The sequence below is a fragment of the Mesocricetus auratus genome, unplaced genomic scaffold (assembly GCF_017639785.1).
Source record: "Mesocricetus auratus isolate SY011 unplaced genomic scaffold, BCM_Maur_2.0 Super-Scaffold_100011, whole genome shotgun sequence".
NCBI lineage: Eukaryota > Metazoa > Chordata > Mammalia > Rodentia > Cricetidae > Mesocricetus > Mesocricetus auratus.
Window position 1 is genome coordinate 33,452,881 of NW_024429195.1, and position 19,311 is coordinate 33,472,191.

General features: G+C 42.6%; 1 protein-coding gene across 7 annotated transcripts in view; it reads right to left on the reverse strand.

Annotated features, from left to right (window-relative positions):
• The window catches only part of Phc3 (polyhomeotic homolog 3), a 73,630-nt gene extending 59,273 nt beyond the window's left edge, over positions 1-14,357 (reverse strand). For 6 of the 7 annotated variants that reach the window (XR_005880415.1, XM_013113079.3, XM_040754567.1 and 3 more), the window contains exons 1-4: positions 14,291-14,357; positions 10,898-11,063; positions 6,897-7,052; positions 3,666-3,743 (exon numbers count right to left, since the gene is read on the reverse strand). Coding sequence is in view for 6 of the 7 variants with exons in the window: in XM_013113079.3 (XP_012968533.1) it covers positions 3,666-3,743; positions 6,897-7,052; positions 10,898-11,063; positions 14,291-14,304 (414 nt within the window). In the remaining variant the exon portion in view is untranslated. The remainder of the gene's footprint in view (positions 1-3,665; positions 3,744-6,896; positions 7,053-10,897; positions 11,064-14,290) is intronic. The other variant, XM_040754568.1, reaches the window with a different exon arrangement.
• Between the last annotated feature and the right edge of the window lie 4,954 nt (positions 14,358-19,311).

Sequence of the window (19,311 nt, forward strand, 5' to 3'; positions counted from 1 at the left end):
GAGTTTCTGTGAGGAGTTGAAAGAGGGGAAAAACAAGACCTCAGCATAAAACATTGCACTCGGGAGGCAGAGGCAGGTGGATCTCTAAGAGCTCAAGGCTAGTCTAATCTATAGAACAAATTCCAGGAGCAGCCAAAGCTACACACAGAAATCCTGTCTCGAAAAAAAATAAAAAACAAAAACAAGACACATTAAACCTGATAGAAGAAAAATAGAAAATAGCTTTGAATGCATTGTCACAGGAGACAACTTCCTGAACCCATAGCACAGGCACTAAGATCAACAATTAATAAATGGGACCTCATGAAACTGAAAAGCTCCTGTAAGGCAAAGAACACCATCAAAAGGACAAAATGGCAGCCTACAAAATGGGAAAAGATTTTTTACCAACTCCATAAATGACAGAGGACTAACATCCAAAATCTATAAAGAACTCAAGAAATGCGATACCCAAAAAAAAAAATTAATCAAATTAAAAATGGAGTGCAGACCTAAACACAGAATTCTCAACAGAGAAATCTCAAAAGGCTAAGAAACACTTAAAGGAATGTTCAATATCCTTAGCCATCAGGGAAATACAAAGCAAAACTACTTTGAGATTCAATCTTGGCCAAAGCTCATGCTGGTGAGGATGTGGAGCAAGGGAAACATTTCTCCATTGCTGGTGGGAGTGCAAACTTGTACAGTTACTTTGGGAATCAATATGGTGGATCCTCAGAAAATTGGGAATCCATCTATCTCAAGACCCAGCTATAGAAACCTTAGGCATGCACCCAAAGGATACTCCACCTTACCACGAGGACACTTGCTCAGCTACATTCATTGTGGCTTTAGTCATAATAGCCAGAAACTGAAAACAACCTGGATGTCCCTCAACTGAAGAGCGAATAAAGAAAATGAGTATATTTACAAACTGGAGTATTTAGCTGTTTAAAAAAATGACATCATAAAATTTGCAGGCAAATGATGGAACTAGAAAAAAAAAATCATCCTGAGTGAGGTAAACAGACCCAGAAAGACAGACACAGTATGCACTCACTTATAAGTGGACATTAGGTGTTAAGTAAGTGATAATCAAGCTACAATCCAGAGACTCAGGGAGGCTAGGTAAGGAGGAAAGCTCTAGGAGGTTTCATGGATCTCCCTGGGAAGGGGAACAGAATAGGTTTTGAGGGTGGACTGGGAGTAGGTGGGGACTGGAGTGGGAGGGATCAGGCAAAGGGAGGGTGGAGGGAGAAAGTACAGGGAGAGACAGCAGGAACTGGGAGGCATTTGGGGGTTGGTCTGTAAACCTAGTGCAGTGGAAATTCCCCAGAATCTATGACTGTGACCCTAGTGAAGACTCGTACTAATGAAGTACATGGAGTCTGAACTGGCCATCTTCTGTAACAAGGCAAAGCTTCCAGCGGTGGGACTGGGTTGCATTCTCAGTTGAGTTGTTGGCTGAGGAGGTCCCATGGAGATCCCTAAACAACCGAGCCTGATGCTAGGACAGAGGGTTGCTCTCCAAAAACTGATGGGAGAAGGGGGAATTGCTGAGGACAACAACCTTACAACTCACTGAAGGTAGTAAGGTCGAGCTGGTACCTGCATGGAGACTTCAACCCTACAGTCTAGTCTCTTTGGCCTAGGAAGGTACTCTGCATGCTACAGAAAGAGAAACCTAGACACCAACCCAGCCACAAAACCCTCTGTCCTGCCTGCAAGATGTGCTAGGGCAATGGTGGCTCAGAATATATGGGAGTGGCCAACCAATGTCTGGTTTAACTTGAGGCCCACACCACAAGAGGAAGCCCCCATCCTATGCTGCCTAGATGGCTAGGAATTGGAGAGTGGCTAGCCCAGATATCTAGGGAAGAACAAAACAGGACTGTTCAAAAAGAAAGAAATGAAATGATTCCTAATGATATTCTATTATACTCATAGGTTGGTGCCTTGTCCAGTCTTCATCATAGACCCTTTCTCCAGCAGCAGATGGGAGTGGGTGCAGAGACCCACAACCAAACATTATGCAGAGAGATTGTCTAAATTGGAGGTCTCATCAGGTCCCTCCCCCTCAGATCTTGGGAAGCCCCGAGGAAGAGGGGAGAAAAGGTTGAAGGAGTCAGAGAGGATGGAGGACACCAGGAGAGCATGAGTAGACTAATAATTCACTGCTCATTATTACTACCTAGAGATTTCTATTCTGTTACCACAGCCTGTCTCTGTTGTGGGATATGTGTATACTGTGGGAAGATATATTATTGCTGTGACTGGTTTAATCAAGAACTGAACAGCCAATAGCAGGGCAGGAGGTATAGGCAGAACTTCCAGGCAGAAAGAGAGAAGTAGGAGATAAATCTAGGTGTAAGAAAGATGCTATGGAATGAATCAGACACACAGAATGAAGACAGGTAAAAGCCATGTGGCAAAACATAGATTAATATAAATGAGTTAATTTAAGTTATAGAAGCTAATGGGATAAGCCTAAGCTAACTTTCATAATTAAGGCTAAACTTTCATAATTAATAAGTCTCCATGTCATTATTTGGCAGCTGGCAGCCCAGAGAAAAAGACAACTACATGTCTCTCCACTGTTGAACTGAGTTTTGTAAGCTACTTTGGCCATTGTGGAACAGCTAGATACCCAACAGTAAACATGACGTTTATTTTTACCTAACATCATACTTCTTTTACCCAACCAGCCATACAAAGTTTTAGTACAATGCAGTCTGGCTTAGGACAAGTAGCATTAATTATGTCAATTAAAGACATTTTCACTTGGAATTACCGTTTCTGTAAGTACCTCATACATAAAATCATAATGAGAAAAAACACTTTTCTTTCTTTCGTTTTTTGTTTGTTTGTTTGTTTGTTTGTTTGAGACAGAGCTTCTCTGTATAACCTGGACTGTCCTGGAACTTGTTCTGTAGACCAGGCTGGCCTTTAATTCACAAAGATTCACCTGCTGCTGCTTCCCAAGCACTGGGATTAAAGGTATACACCACTACTGACCAGCAAAAAAAACCCTCAGATTTTCAAAAGTTTATTTTCCGGTGTTGCATAATATTATTTTAAGATATGTTACATTTGTTTATACTGTGGAACATTTGTGTTTTGTTTCATTTGTTTAACTCTGTGAAGCTGTGTTCCTTTGAGTAACTCACCTGATTGGTCTTAAAAAAAAGCTGAATGACCAATAGCAAGGCAAGAGAAAGGGTAGTTGGAGCTGGCAAGCAGAGAGAATAAATAGGAGGAAAAATCTTGGAAGAAAGATAGACGATCAATAATGAAGAAAAAAAAGGGACCAGTCACCCAGCTACACAGCCAGTCACAGAATAAGAATGAAAGAAAAGATATACAGAAATAGAGAAAGGTAAAAGTCCAGAGGCAAAAGGTAAATAGAATAAGTTAGGAAAAGCTAGTTAGAAATTAACCAAGCTAAGTCTGGGCATTCATAAATAATAATAAGACTCCATGTGTTTGTTTTATTTGGGAACTGGGTGATGGACCCCCAAAGAGCTAAAGCATGGAGTAAAGAGTAAAAAACAACCACCAACACTCCAACCTTATTACTCCCATTTCCAGCACTCATTAGTTACATAGCAGCTTCATAAATAGCAGGTTCACTTTTAGAAAACAACAATTAAAATTTTTAAATCCAGGAGAAATTTTAGGATACTTACAGATGTCTGGGACATACTTGACTGTTGTGTGACACTTCCTGTGGGGGATGTAGATGGTCTTCCACTGGACAAACTTGCCTAAAATAATAAAACTATTATAATATTTCTATAAAAACTTAGTTAAACACTTCCTTGGGGAGGGAACCAAACACCTCCTTGAGCCACAACAAAAATTCTCCAAGTCTATGTATGAAACAAATAATTTCACAACATGGCTTGACCATGACCATTTTTAAAGAAAAAGCAAAGATGAAAACAAAGGCCCTACTGTCTAGTCTCACTTCTCCATTTCCGTATGAATTTATTTTGTGTTACTGTATACATGTGCTTCACAGAACACAACTTCTACTGTGTGGGTCCCAGGGATCAAACTCAGTTCATCAAATTTGTTGCCAAGCTTAGCAGGAGGTGCCTTTACCCTCTAAGCCATCTTGATGACCCTAATCTTGTTATCTACACTCCTATACAGTACATTCGATTGGTAAACTGTCATATGTTATCTGAAGTCACTGAGCAGCTAGTACTAGAAGTAGAATTGCCCCCCACGAACTTCAGCCCCAAGCATGTTTATTATGTCAAGTATCTACTAAGACCCCTTGCCTGGGAATGGGCTGGACCTCACTAACTCTGTGACACAATGGAAGAAGCAAAAAGCCTGAGTTAAAAAAAAAAAAAAACCCTAGAATACAAACCATCCCCATCCAATGTTATTATTGTTTATTCCATGAGATTAAAGTAACCGCACTGGAACAGGAAAGATGGCTCAGTAGTTAAGAGGACTTCTCATGCATATAGAGCAGAGTTGGATTCCCAGAATCCATGGAGAGTGGCTCACAACTGCCTATAAATCCAGCTCTAAGGGATCCAATGCCCTCTTCTGGCCTCCACAGGCACTAGCATACAGATGTGCTTACAAACACACACACACACACACATAAAATCCTTAAATAAGTAAATATTAAAACAAAAGGGAAAGAAAATCTGGAAGTTCAGCCATGGGGAAAGGAGTGTGGGTGGAGTTCAACCATGCAGAGAAAGCTCAACTGGAAAATCTAATGACTACCTCACTTCTCTGTTGGTTTTTGCTGGAAGTTGTAAGCACCAATTTGATTGTGTTATCCAGATACTCTGCTCCAACTGGACATGTCAAATGGGAGCTCTGCTGATATGTGCAAGCCCCTGATCTGATGGCATTACTTCTCCCCTGTTACTTGTGCTGGTACTTGGGAGCCTTAGCTCAGGGGACACTTCTCCATCCAGGACACTGTTAGGAACGCCAACTGCCTCAATGGGGCTTTGCCCTGCTGGCTGTTTTGAACACCTGATTTGATGTTTTCTTTCTATTTATCTATCCTTTTACTTTCGCTTACTACCTACTTAATAAACTCATTCATTCAAAAAAACAAATATATATATGCCAGGTTGGGTAGAGTACAACTTTAATCCCAGCAGTCCAGAGGCAGAGGAGGTGGAGCTGTAAGTTTGAAGCCAACCTGGTCTACAACAGAGTGAGTTACAGAACAGCCAAGATTACAAAAAGAAACCCTGTCTCAACCAAAAAACAACAGCAGCAAATATGACTATGATAGATCACTCTCCAGACTGTAAGAACAACTCACCAATTTCACTCTACTATTGTCTTTCAAGTTGAGTTTCCTACTCCATCATGAAAAAGACACTAAGAGCTGTAGAGACGGCTCTGTGAGTAAGAACAGTTGCTCTCTAAGTCCAAGGACACTGAGTTTGCATCCCTAGCATTCACATAAAAAGCCAGGCATGGCTTTACATTCCTTTAAACCCAATATTGAAGGACAAGGGCAGGGAGATCCTGCAGGCTGTAGTCTAGCTAAAACAGTGACTTTCCGGTTCCTGAAAGACCCTGTTTCGAGGCAATCAGATGGGAAAGCCACAGAGAAAGAAAACTAAGAAAGATGCCTGGTATCCTGCTCTGGCCTCCACAACCACATACATGGGTACACACATTGCACACTTGGATATACACACATGCTGATGTGTAAATCACACACAATATACCAAAACCACTAATAATTTTGTTAAAAAAAGAAAATGACGTCAGGCAGTGGCAGTGCATGCCTTTAATCCCATCCCATGAGATTGAGACCAGTCTGGTCTACAGAGTGAGTTCCAGGACAGTCAAGGCTACACAGAGAAACCCTGTCTTGAAAAACAGAGAGAGAGAGAAAGAGAGAGAGAGAGAGAGAGAGAGAGAGAGAGAGAGAGAGAGAGAGAGAGAGAGAGAGAGAGAGAGAGAGAGAGAGAGAGAGAGAGAGAGAGAGAGAGAAATTAGCCAGCCAGTAGTGCAGCAGTGGTGCACTTAATCCCAGCACTTGGGAGGCAAAGGCAAGCAGATTCTCTGTGAGTTCAAGGCCAGCCTGGTCTACAAAGTGAATTCCAAGACAGCCAGGGCTACACAGAAAAACCAAATTTCAAAATAATAATAATAATAATTTCAAAAGTACACTATTGAAAAGAAGCAAAAGCTGGTACCTACAGATATCAGAATTCTTTTTCAAGTTCTTAGAATTAAGATTTTTCTGGTGAGATTTAAGATTAACAACTAAATCTCACAAAAAATTTAAACTGTATAATATCAATGAAAATGTATTTTAAAATACAAACCTTTAATCATAAAATTAAGTTATTGATAGAACTAATTTCACTTTTTAGAATGGTACACATACACACATCTGTATACTATCACATAGAGAACTAATTTCACTTTTTAGAATGGTACACATACACACATCTGTATACTATCACATAGCCAGCTCTGAAGAACAGGAGTGACAACAGGTGTAGAAAGAATGAGCAACTCTACTCCATCATCCTCTTGTAATTTTACTCTACTTGATGTTCTTTAATGAATATAAACTACCTATGTAAGAAAAAAAACTTACTTTTGGTTAAAAAAAAATGTAGCCCATATAACCTTAAGTATTCAATGTTGTCCCTAAAATTTTAGAGACAAAAGTATACCATATGTAGAGCATTTATCTAGCTTAGATAAAGAGCAATAAGGCAACATATAAAACATATCCATTCTCCTCCCAGTGAACTTGTATTTCTCAGCCAACTAACCTATCTCCTCTAGCAAAACAATCACAGGACATTTCAGAATGCTGACAGAATGAACACCTGCCTACTTATTTTAGGTTATTGCCATATCTAACATAAACTGTGGCCTCACAAATTGTCCACTTGTTTTCTCACCTGAACAGCAGCAAGGCTCTGGAGCTGGGAGCTGCTTAGATGCTGCTGCTGAAGAGCGGCTGTGTGCAGCATCAAGTGCTGTTGCTGAGCCGCATACATCTGCTGGAGGTACTGAGCAGCCGAGCTGGGGGGGCGATGCAATGCCTGTTGAATTACCTGTGATAAGGTAAGGGACCCTATGTCAAACCAGCATCTCAACCTCTGTCTTCCCCTCTGCTTCTGAGGTTTTATGCATGCTGAGCACAGACTCCATTGTAATTCCAGATCAACCATTAGATTAACCACAAACATAGAATAAAAAGAGGCAGCTTAAGTTTTTACTACTTTAATATTCAACATCATTAAGCTTATTGACACATTTACCTACTGTTACATATCATTATTAGGTTAAATTGCCCAGATCATTCACTTAAAGTGGAATGGGACAAATGTGTGAAACCTTAAATCTCATTAGTAGTCCAAAAACTTACTAGTTAAAAGGATATAGTAATTTACAACTTTTGGACAGACAAAGATCCAAAAGATTACTACTACTAACTAGGAAAATAACCCTTCCTACACTAGCAGTAAGAATTTGAGTTTTATAGCCTTTCTGTATGCAACTTGGTAGGCTTCAGGGCATATGTATACTGAGTACTTTCACCATGCAGCCATTGCAAACAGTAATACAGACATGCAATGACCACCAGCAAGTACATAAAACGGGCTAAAGAAGTGAATTTTAACTTTAAACTGAACTTGAATATTAATTTTAATATAAACTGCTACAAGTATACCTAGTGATTCTGTATTACATAAATATAAAGCTATATAATATGAAGTACCAGTACATTACAAGGTGAAGAAAATAATTTTGAGTGGGATACCATTTGGTCTTAAAATTTCTGAAATAGTCTAGGAGATGATAAGGTATGTTAGCAATGACTTTTGGTGTCTGGTTTGAACATTCTATAAAATTAAAAAGGTACTTCTCAGCTGGCCAGTGGTGGCACACACCTTTAGTCTCAGCACTTGGGAAGCAGAAGCAGGTGGATCTCTGTGAGTTCAAGGCCAACCTGGTCGACAGAGCGAGTTCCAGGACATCCAGGGCTACATAGAGAAACCCTGTCTCAAAAAAAAAAAAAAAAAAAAAAAAAAAAAAAGGCACTTCTCTTTAAAAAGGACTCAATAATTTTTTAATTTTTAAAAAAATATATGATTTTTGTTTCCACAAAGGAACAGTCTTAATCTTCTTTTAGAAATTGTATTCCTTTATTTGAGTACTCATGTACCATGGCATGTGTGTGGGGTCAGAGGACAGTTGACAAGAAGGAGCCGGTTCCCTCCTTCCATCATGTGAGCTCTGGGAATCAAACTCAGGCTGTCAGGAAAGAGGACAAATGCCTTTATCTGCTGAGCCGTGTTGCCAGCTTCTGGGACTTTTGTGGAAGAGCATTTATTTTAAAAGCTCCTAGAGTTGGAGGGCTGGCTCAGTTAAGGACCTGAGTGTGGTTCCCAGCACCATGTGGCAGTTGACAGCCACTAGACCTGCAGTTCCAGAGCATCTGACACCATCTTCCGGAGGGTAAGTGACACGTACATGGTACACATATATACATGCAGGCAAACACATTCAAACTGTAGACAGGGCGGAGTGATGGCTCAGCTGTTGAGACCCAGATTCAGTCCCCAGCACCCACTGTGGGGGTCCTCAACCATCCATAGCTCCAGTTCTAGAGGACTGGACACCCTTTTTGGCCTTCCTGGGTACTTTATGCACTTGGTAGACATGCATACATGCAGGCAAAACACTCTCACACAAATAAGTCCAAATTTTTAATATAATAGAGTAATTCCGCTAAAAGTAAACTCATAAAAATCATCAATTACAGTAACTGTTAATAGATGTAAATTCTGAGCTTACATAGAGAGGTCAAGTATTCTAAAAAGACAATAGAAAAATCCTCCTTCCATCTGTTCAAAGGAGAAGTCAGACTGCCTCAGTGTGCCCTCTGTGACAGCACAGAGCTGTAATCTGAGCACCGCAGTAGCGTTTTCACAGTAGCAACGGAGTAAGACTACTCTACTCACAGTATGTCAGGATGTCTGACATAAAACCATGAACTCTTCTCAAGATTCCTAGTTGAGTCCTCACAGCAGAAGAGTATGGATAAAACACTAAATGACTCAGAACTACAGTGTTTCTCTTTGGTAAGATAAATCCACATATGATCTTCTAATTCCATAACTAATTTCTAGGAACTCACACTCAAAAGCAAGTGAATAGTTGACTTGAGGCCTAATTCTCTCAGCATAGTGATGACCCATGTCAGTATAGTCTATTCACCACAGATACCTGGCACTATAATCACAAGTTAAAGGCACTATACACCATTCTTATTATTGAAACCAGGGTGAAGAAAACCCATATGACTAAAAAAGAAAGCTTGAAAGTTAAAGAACAATTAAGTCTGGGCAGTGGCGGCACATGCCTTTAATGCCAGCACTCGGGAGGCAGAGACAAGTAGATCTGCAGCGCTAGTTCCAGGACAGCCGGGTCTACACAAAGAAAACCTGTCTTAGATGAGGTAATTCAATGATCTGTAATAACTAGAGTTTGTGCTTCCTGTGAGACATATCAGCACCTGCAATGTCTCTAAGTAACATTTCATTTATAAATTTATCCAGCTTAAGTGAATAAGCTAGATAAATGAAAGAATAGCATAGTCAAATATCATATCATCCATATGCTCTTCAATATAATATCCTTCCATGTATCACTCACCACAGAGAAAAAGGAAGGCATTAAAAGCATACTGTGCATCCAAGTTTGAATTTCTGCTAAGCTGACTAGGTCTCCAACAGTTCTCTGTCTACCATGAAAGAACAGAGCACAGGAAGTAATGTAGCACAGTAAATAATGCAATTATTAAAGAATATTTTGATTCCCGGCACTAAAAAAAAAGATAAAAAGAAAAACAACTTTAAAGAATGCAATTGAGGATCCTATAAAATGAAGGCAAGTAACATAGAAGCAGCAAGAACACAGAGTAGCTAACGGCAGAAGCTGAATTCAGAAGACCTAGCAGCAACGTGAGTTTGGATTTTTTTAGCCTATTTAAAATACTGGTTTTCCCATTTGTAAGATGCCTGATGTATAGAGGCCTAGTGAGGATTAAACAAAATAATCCACACAAGGAAAGCATTGATTGAATGCTTGGCACATAAAGCGTTCAATAGACTGACACTACCATCATTTATTAGTGACCTATAACGTCCCCACACAGTTCCAGATGTTTCACTTAACTCTCATGGTAACTGATAAAAGTACACAGTGTTATCCTCATTTTACCATTTCCTGGGACTCAAGGAGATGATTATATCTTTCGCCCAAGGGCACACAGAGTTTACAAAGAACCCATCAGACTGCAACACTTAAGTCTTTTTAAAACAATACTTTATTGTCTCTATTGGTATAAAGTTCAACCAAATCGATTTTACTTTCTCAACTAAGTGACTACATAAAAATTTTTCAAAATATTCTCTTCCTTCTCTACCCCAAGAAGCTGTCGAGCTTTCCTGCTTTGTGTTCTTATACCACCTGAAAGTGAGAAGTTCTCTCTCTGTAAGTTGCCTGGTGGGCTCAAGTATAAAATGATCCAGAAAAGCAGCTATCATAAATATGTAACAATCATATTTTCACTCTTACAGCAACACTTAAGAGGCATTCAATTGTAATTTTCCTGACACATAATCTTATAAGGTGGACAAGTGTTAAGCCCTCTCGGCAGTACAATTAGTAAATAACTTTATTGGTCTTAATTATTTTTCTTTTACTTGGTTTTTGGCAATGTTAGAGATCAAACACAGTCTAGCAAGCACTCAGCCACTGAGCTACTTTCCCAACCTGAACTGTTACAATTCTACTATCTTAGGCTATGAATCAACACGTACAACTGACTTAGGCACAAAACAGTATGCCATCTTTAGCCTTGACCTCCCCACGCGTATAGCTGAGATACCTGAACAGCATGTCGGTCTGAGCCACTGTAGACAGAGATCTGTGGTTGCTGCATTCGAGAGGAGGATGTGGTGATGGTGGTGGTGGTAGTGCTACTGGCAGTTGTTGACACAGAAGACGTTCCAGAGTTTGGTTCGCTATCCATAGCTGCACTGTGATCCTTAAATCTGGTAGACAACACAAAGGATCAGTACTGGGAGAAAGCACCATCCACTACAAAGAAATAATTAGTTCTGAGTTGCAATGTCTGGGAAGGCTTTAATAAAGCTAGTACACAGTCACCAAATAGAAGGTCACCATATACAGACTAGTTGATGGGTAATATCTGCTAAATGGCATTCAAATGACTCAGAACAGTAACTAAAATGAAGCCTACATTGAAGTTTATGTTTGCATTATTGAAATGGGGCAGATTTGAAAGACAGAAGTGGACACAGGGTCCTAGTCCTAATTAGCTATCTGCAATTGACACCCATTGGCAGTGGAAAACAAATTTTCTCCAGTGGAGTCTCACTGGATATATCTGTCAACACATTCTTCAGGGAAGGTCCCACGCTCAGGAGTAGTTAGCCAACACAGAACTTCTGTTATGTTTTGCTGCATTTTGCTTCATTTTGGATTCTGTGTCTAGAATTGGTCTTGTGCCTATTTATTTTGATTTTCATTTTGTAGGCTTTTGTGGGGGGTTGTATATTTCTGGGGTTTTCTTTTACTCCCCCACTCTCCTTGAGACAGAGTTTCCCTCTGTAGACCAGGCTGTCCTGAAACTCACAGAGATCCACCTGCCAAAAGCTATGTGCCACCACTGCCCAGCAGTTTCTGGGGTTTTGGTTTTATGTTTGTTTGTTTAAAAAGACTGAGAGGAAAAGAACACAAAGTTGAGTAGCAAAGGAGGTAGGAGACTCTGGGAGGAACTGGGGAGGCACAACACGACACATAATCAAAAATATTATATGAAAATCTTTTTTCCAGAGACAGAGAGAGAGAGAGAGAGAGAGAGAGAGAGAGAGAGATTTGAAACCAAGTAGTATCAGAGTTCTTATTTGTGTCTTCTTGGGTGTCTGCAGGGAGGGGTTGTATGTATGTCTGTATGCCTGTGTGCTACTGAAGAGAGAGTTATGGACAGTTCTGAGCCACAATGTGGCTGCTGGGAATTGAACCCTGGTCCTTTGCTAACTGCTGGCCATCTCTCCTAAGGACTTAAATTCACTAGATTAACTGCAAGTACCATATGGTTATTGGTACTGGCATACACACATGTAATTCCAGCACTTGGGGAAGGTCATAATAAGTAAGATGCCAGCCAAAGCTACACAAGACCCTGTCTCTTAAAGAAATAAAAATTAAAAATAGTTAGTGAGAGTGAGGAGGAAGAGATGGTTCAGTGGTTAAGAGCACTGGCTGTTCTTGCAGAGGACCTGGGTTTGATTGATGCCCAGCACCCACACAGAGGCTCAGAACCCTCCGAAACTGAGTCCCATGATCAGATGCCTTCTTCTGGCTTCTGAGGGGCCAGGCACACACCATGGAGTAATGCAGACACATACAAGCAGGCAAAATACCCATACACGTAAAAATCTTATTTTTTTCAACTCTCAGTAGCTTTTCTTTTTAATTACTCTCTAACATTCTCCTTACTAATTCTACTAACAATTTAGCTTAACAACAGATTAGTACACTTAGTGAAATGAAGTAACAAATAAAAGCAGCATCTTATATCCTTACAAAAAAATCTTTTTTCAGGAAGAATTGTTCTAAAATTTGGGGTGGTGATGGAATATAATTTATTCACTTTCCTATGTACTGCCAGTAAACCACATTTTTGCATCAAACTTTCTAATCTTTTTCCTTAATATTACAGTCTTATGTCATTTATATTGTGGTACAAAGTATCACACAATAAGAAATCTATATTTTGCCAGATGGTAGTGGTGCTCATCTTTAATCCCACCCCCACCCCCACCCCACCTCTCCCCGCAATGGGGAAGCAGAGGCAGGTGGATCTGTGAGTTCAAGGCCAGCCTGGCCTACAGAGTCAATTCCAGGACAGCCAGGGCTACACAAAGAAACCACGTCTCAAAAAACCATAAGAGGAGGGTGGTGTATATTTTAATAAACTCAAACTTCTACGGCCAATTCCAAAGGCTTCCATTTTGTTACACTAAAACCACATTAGTTGTCACTCCAGGGTCAGAAACACATGTGAGGTTTTACTAGTTTCCTATTTCCTTATCTGTCTTTTTCTCTTAAGAGATAACATTTGAACCAACTGACATTGCCATCTTTGACCAAAATGGAACATGAACACTCACTTTTCTTTCTAAAACAAAACAGGGTAGCACTATGTAGCCCAGGTTAGCTTCAATGAGACTCGAAATTCTCCAGCCCACCACACCTGAATGAACATCCAATTTACATGGAGAAAGGTGGAAGGAAAAACGCAGGTAAATGATTTCTCACTAACTTCTTTTATTGCAAGTTGAATCATACATTTTTTAATACTTCGCTATTTTTTTAATTGCCTTCCAATCAGCAAAGTCTTTTTCTGCTCAGCTGTGCTCTCAAGTCCATATGCGACGGATGCCAGGGTAGTTCTGACTAACCAAAAATGGTCACAGAGAACCTAAACATCAATCCTAAACACTGGCGAGTGCAACTGGCCAGAAATCATCGCATCACATTTCGAGGCCTGGTACAAAAAGAACACTTTTGATAAGTGCATGGGCTTGGCATGGAAACGCCTGCACCGTTCAGCTCTGCTACCCCAGAGGCCTACCGGGGAAGCAGTAAGTTTCAAGTCGCTGGCCCAGCATACCATCACAGCGCCACCCAAGAATGCGTCCCTCCAGCGAGGGAGGCACGCCGCTGCAGCCCGAGCCCGGAGGGGGAGTGCCAGGAAAGGCCTGGGCCGGCCGCACCACCGTCCGGACGCCTCCCGCGGTCCCCGCGGTCCCCGCGGTCCCCCGGCTCCGCTGTCCCGCCCGCCGCACAGCCCGCCGGACGGCGATGGGCCGCAGAAGCCAGCGCCGAGGCCTGGCGCCTCCCGCCCAGCCCGACACACGTCGGCGGGGCCGCGGCCGGAGTGACAGCCCCGGAAGAGCGCCCCAGGGCTCGCGTCCGGCGACACCCCGGAGGCCCGGGCCCCCAGGGTGGCGGTGCGGACAGGGCCGCGCGGCCGCGGGACCGGACCGCGCCACACGCACTCCCGAGGGGAGGCTGACGGGACCGGCCATCCTCCTCCGCCCGTGCCCGGGCTCCTCCACCACGCCGGGGCTCTCGCCTCTCCTCAGCCCTGCACTGTCAACCTCGGAGCCTTGAGAACTCCCTCAGGGGGACGTGTCGCTGCCCTCACTCGCCCCCCGGTTACGACATCAGTCACCAGCAAGTCACTCACTCCGCTTCCGCCATCTTCTCTCCTCCATCACTAACACGGGGTGCGCATGCGCCTCCCCTTCCCCCTGCCAGAGCCGAGGGGCGGGACTCGAGCTACCGGGGGAAGGGGGGGGAGAAGGGGGGCTGAGGTCACGTGAGGCCAGCGAGCCGCGGTCTCCCTCCCACCTCGGCTCGCGGTGAAGTGTCCAGTGTTTCCCTACTTGCCCTGGCCACTTTCTGTTTGTATTCAGAATCTTTGTCTGAGGCCGGGGTCTGCGACAAAAATAGAAAAAGTTCTGCCCAGCGCTGGAAATGCAGAAGTTGATCGAGTACTTGCAGAAGCGTGCATGAAGTCCTAGGTTCAATCCCCAGCACCGCATAAACCAGGTGTCGCGGAGCCCGTGGAAAGTGTAGGCACCAGAAATAAAAATTCAATGTCATCCTGGACTATATAGAAAGTTTAAAACCTAGTCTGGGATAGGTGAAGCCGGAAACCGTGTCACAAAAAGAGAACGCCAAAAACTGACTTCAACTGTAAAATATTAAAGATGTGTATCTGAAGTCGTCTTAATCTGCAGCGTGGATTTTGTAGACATCTGCACACATGTATCACTTTACTTCACAGATCCATGGAGTGTGTAAATCGCTACTGCTTTTGACAGAGAAAGAAGCATGCCGATCATAAACAATGCCTCATATTTCCGGAGATAAAGTCAGCTGTGATGAAAGACTATGCCCAAAGCACTTTGGGGAGGAAAGGGTTCCTTTGGTTTACTCTTCCTTCAGAGTTCACTGTCAAAGGAAGTCAGGAAGGGCAGGAACCTGGAGGCCGAAGCTGATGCAGAGGCCATGAAGGAGTGCCGCTTACTGGCTTGCTCTTAAAGCATGCTCAACCTGCTGTCTTATAGAACCCAGGACCACCAGTCCAGGGGTAACCCCACTCAAATTGGGCTGGACATCCACCACTAATGAAGAAAATGCCTGCAGACTGGCCTACAGCCTTATTTTATGGAGGCATTTCCTCATTTGAGGCTCCCTCCTCACAAATGAGTCTAGCTTGTGTCAAGTTGACATAAAACTAGCCAGTACAATTGACCCTCTTGTCAATTTGACATAGGAACAAATCGCTGTTACACCACAAACTTCCCTTTCTTTTTCTTTTCTTTCTTTCTTTCTTTCTTTCTTTTTTTTTTTTTTTTTTTTTTTTTTTGAGACAGGGTTTCTTTGTATTGTTTTGAAAGCCTGTCCTGGAACTCACTCTGTAGAACAAGCTGGACTCGAACTCACAGAGATCTGCCTGTGTCTGCCTCCCAAGTGCTGGGATCAAAGGTGTGGGCCACCAACACCCGGCTTCCCTTTCTTTTTCATCACCAAAATCATACATACAGACATTACAATATAAAACATTTTAAAACTTAAAAAGTCCCACAGCCTTTAAAATTTTAAACACTTAAAAAATTCAGTCTCTTTTAAAATCCAAAGTCATTTATAATCTAATGTCTCGCAACGGTGGGCTCCTATAAAAACAAAATAAGTTAAATACATCCTTCCTTCTGCAGGAAAGAACCAGAGCATACCGAATTCCAAGTGTGTTCATCATTCAGTATCCCCTGTCTAGAATCCAGCGACAATCTGCTGAGATCCTCCAGAGGGCTTGGGTCAAGGTCTCTAGCTCCCTTTTCTGCAGCGCACACAGCTTGTCTTCTAGTATCTAGCTGGCTCCAAGACTGCTGCTGTTTTGGTGGTCACCTCATGCTACGGCATCTCCAAAATGCTGGGGTCTTCTGTGACAACTGGGAGGCGCTTTCACCAATAACCTCTCCTGGGTTCTCTTCATGGTGCCAAGCCTCAAACTCTCTGCATGACCCCTTTAACACAGGGGTTTTATCTCCCCGGGAGCCGAATACTGCAGCACAGAGCATTAAAGATGCAAGGGCACTTAGATGTCATGTAGCAAGAATCCATGGTAACTGCAGAATTTGGACCATGACCTCTGATCATCCGTACATGTGCCATGAGACCTCAGTACAAGAAACACTCAAAGACGCTGATGCTGTGGACCCAGTTTCTACGTGGCCTTTCTGTATGGTGTGTGTTTATCACCCTGGCATCCCATAAGAGTTGGAGAAGTGGAGTTTTAGGATGAAGTCAACTTGAGTCCTTTTTCTGTGGTAAACCCCTGAAATTCATTCAGCTCTGCCTTTTAATGATATGCTTATCTCTATCCCCACCACCATGGGCACAAATGAACTTACCAAAGTACAAATCTGTTGTCACTGTATGCCACCTCCACTGTTACCAGCTGTGATAGTTAGCCATAATAGTCTACTTGATGCAACCTAAATCATGAGATGAGAGCTTCAGTAAGGAATTGTCTGCTTTAGGTGTGTCTATAGGCTGTTGTGTTAGTTAAATTAATTGTTATGGAAAGATCCAGCCCACTGTGGGCAGCCTCATTCCCCAGGCAAGGGGGGAGTGGAGAAACTGCCAGGCAGTGATGGCACACACCTTTAATCCCAGTACTAGGGAGCAGAGGTGGGCGGGTCTCTGTGAATTTGAGGCCAGCCTGGTCTACGGGGAGTGTTCCAGGACAGGCTACAAAGCTACACAGAGAAATCCTGTCTCAAAAAACGAAAGCAAACAAACCAACAGTGGAAAAAAAAAAAAAGTAAAGAAACTAAGTTGAGCAAAAGCAAAAGAGCATGTATTTACCTGCCTCGGCTCTTGGCTGTGGACAGGTACAACTAGCTGTTTGATATCCTGGCATAATGACATACAGTAACCTGGAATTGTAAACTAAAGGGAACCCCTTTCCTATGAAGTTGGTCTTTGTCAGGGTATTTTAGCACAGTGACAGAAAGGAAATATTCTCCAGCTTAGGCCAAGCTACCATTATCTTTCTCCCAGACTTCAGTAGTATGCAACTGCAGGCCACCCCCCCCCTCGATTCTTGTTCTTCTATGCTCTACTGTTCACACCGTAGCTCCAAGAATAAAGGTAACCACAATGTGGCACTGCCCTGCTAAAATTCCCCAATGTCTCCATCCCACTCCTCAGAGCCTTGAACTCTCATCACCGACTTGAGATGAGCATGCTTGAATGTTCTCTTATTCCCATCTCCATCTCTTGTGGCCTCTCTCCCCTCTCATTCTCCCCAGCCAGGACCTTCACCACACACTTCTGCTATGATAGTCCACCTCACCACAGGCCTAAAGGCACCGTCCCACTAAGCATTGGTGGCGCACACCTTTAATCCCAGCAATCAGGAGGCAAAGGCAGGTGGATCTCTGAGTTCGAGGCCAGTCTGATCTACAGAGTGAGTCCCAGGACAACCAGAGCTACATAGGGAAACCCTGTCTTGAAAAACAAACAAAAGTACGTGTTCTGAGAAAGCATGAGTCCCACTAAAACCTCTGAAAGCATGAGCCATTTCCTCCTTTATAAGTTATTCATCTCAACTATTTTGCTATAGCAACAGAAAGCTGATTTACACCAGACTATTCATCCTACAACAAATTTTAGACCTCAACATAGTAGTGTAAGAGCTCAGAAGCAATGTACTCTTTGTAAAGGGAATAGAATATTTTCCAGGTAATTTAGCATTTGGAAAAGGGTAGCTGGGTGTGGCATTCCTAGCACTCAGGAGGTAAAGGTAGGAGGACCAGAAATTCCATTAAGAAGCCAAGCACTGACTTATATCCAATGAGGTTAAGAAACCACATCCTCTAATGAGATCATTCTGGGATCATCTAAAGAACCAATGTCTTCACTCTCTATTCCTCCCCCCTCCCTCCCTACCTCCAGTGTCTCCTGATTTCTACATCTCTCGAGACTAAATCCTAAAGACCTTATTTTTTCTTTTTATTCAAAAACTTCTAATGTCTGCTTCCCGCTGCCTTTAGACTTCAGCCTCATCAAATTTCTCACTATTCAGACACAAAGAAAGCCTTTCTCCTGCTCTGCATTTATAGTCACCATCAGTTACTCCAAAATTAGCAGTGAAACATACCGAGACGGAAGAGAGGCAGCATGCATCGAATGCCTATTGACAGCTCTGCATGTGCTGTACACAACAACACAGGAAGCAGACCTTAGTCCTCATCCTGCAGAAGAAGACTGTCATGTTAGTAAGTCTGAACAAGGCCACTCAATGGCAGGACTGGCATGCATTTCTTGTTAAAATTTAGTTTCTTTTATTTTTGGTTTTTCGAGTCAGGGTTTCTCTTTGAAACAGTCCTGGCTGTCCTGGAACTCATACTCATGCTGGTTTCGAACTCATAGAGATCTGCCTGCCTCTGCCTCCCGAATGCTGTGATTTAAGGCATGTGCCACCACTTCCGGCCAAAATTTATTTTATTAATTATGTGTGCACACATGCACAAATTGCATGCAAGTGTGGCCTCACATGTGCCATATAGTCTGCACACGGAAGTCAGAGGATAACTCAGGAGTCAGTTCTCTTCTACCACTATACGGTCCAAGGATCAAACTTAGGTTGCCAGTGATAAGTTTCTGTACCCCGATATTAAGTCGCTCTGCTGATGCAATAAATCATATCAGGCCGAATTAAAGTCCAGGTTTTAATGTGAGCAAAGCATTCCCAGGTGGTCCCAGGGGAAGAGGAGAAACCAGGAGGGACCAAGTCTTAAACAGCCTGTAGGCGTGATCTTGAGCATCCCGGGGGAGGAGCTAACCCTTGGCAGGCTTTCTCAGGGGCGGGGCCTGAAGAGGGCAGCTCCGCGGAGATCCCCAACCGGCAGGTTTGTGTAACAAACTCCTTTACCCACTGAGCCAGCACTCAAAGGGAGGTTTTTGACTCACTTTCTCTTTGCCTACTGTCTTCATTCGGTATTGTTTTTCAGATTCTACCATTTTCTTCCATCGGTTCTCACAGCCTCTCCCAGATGGGAATCAGCTGCTCCTATGATATTTAATAGTACTTACCAAGTGTTACTTTTAAATTGAGATATAATTCACATAACATAAAATTTATTTAAAGTATATATTCAGGTATGCGCATGTGAATATATAGACATTGTATAA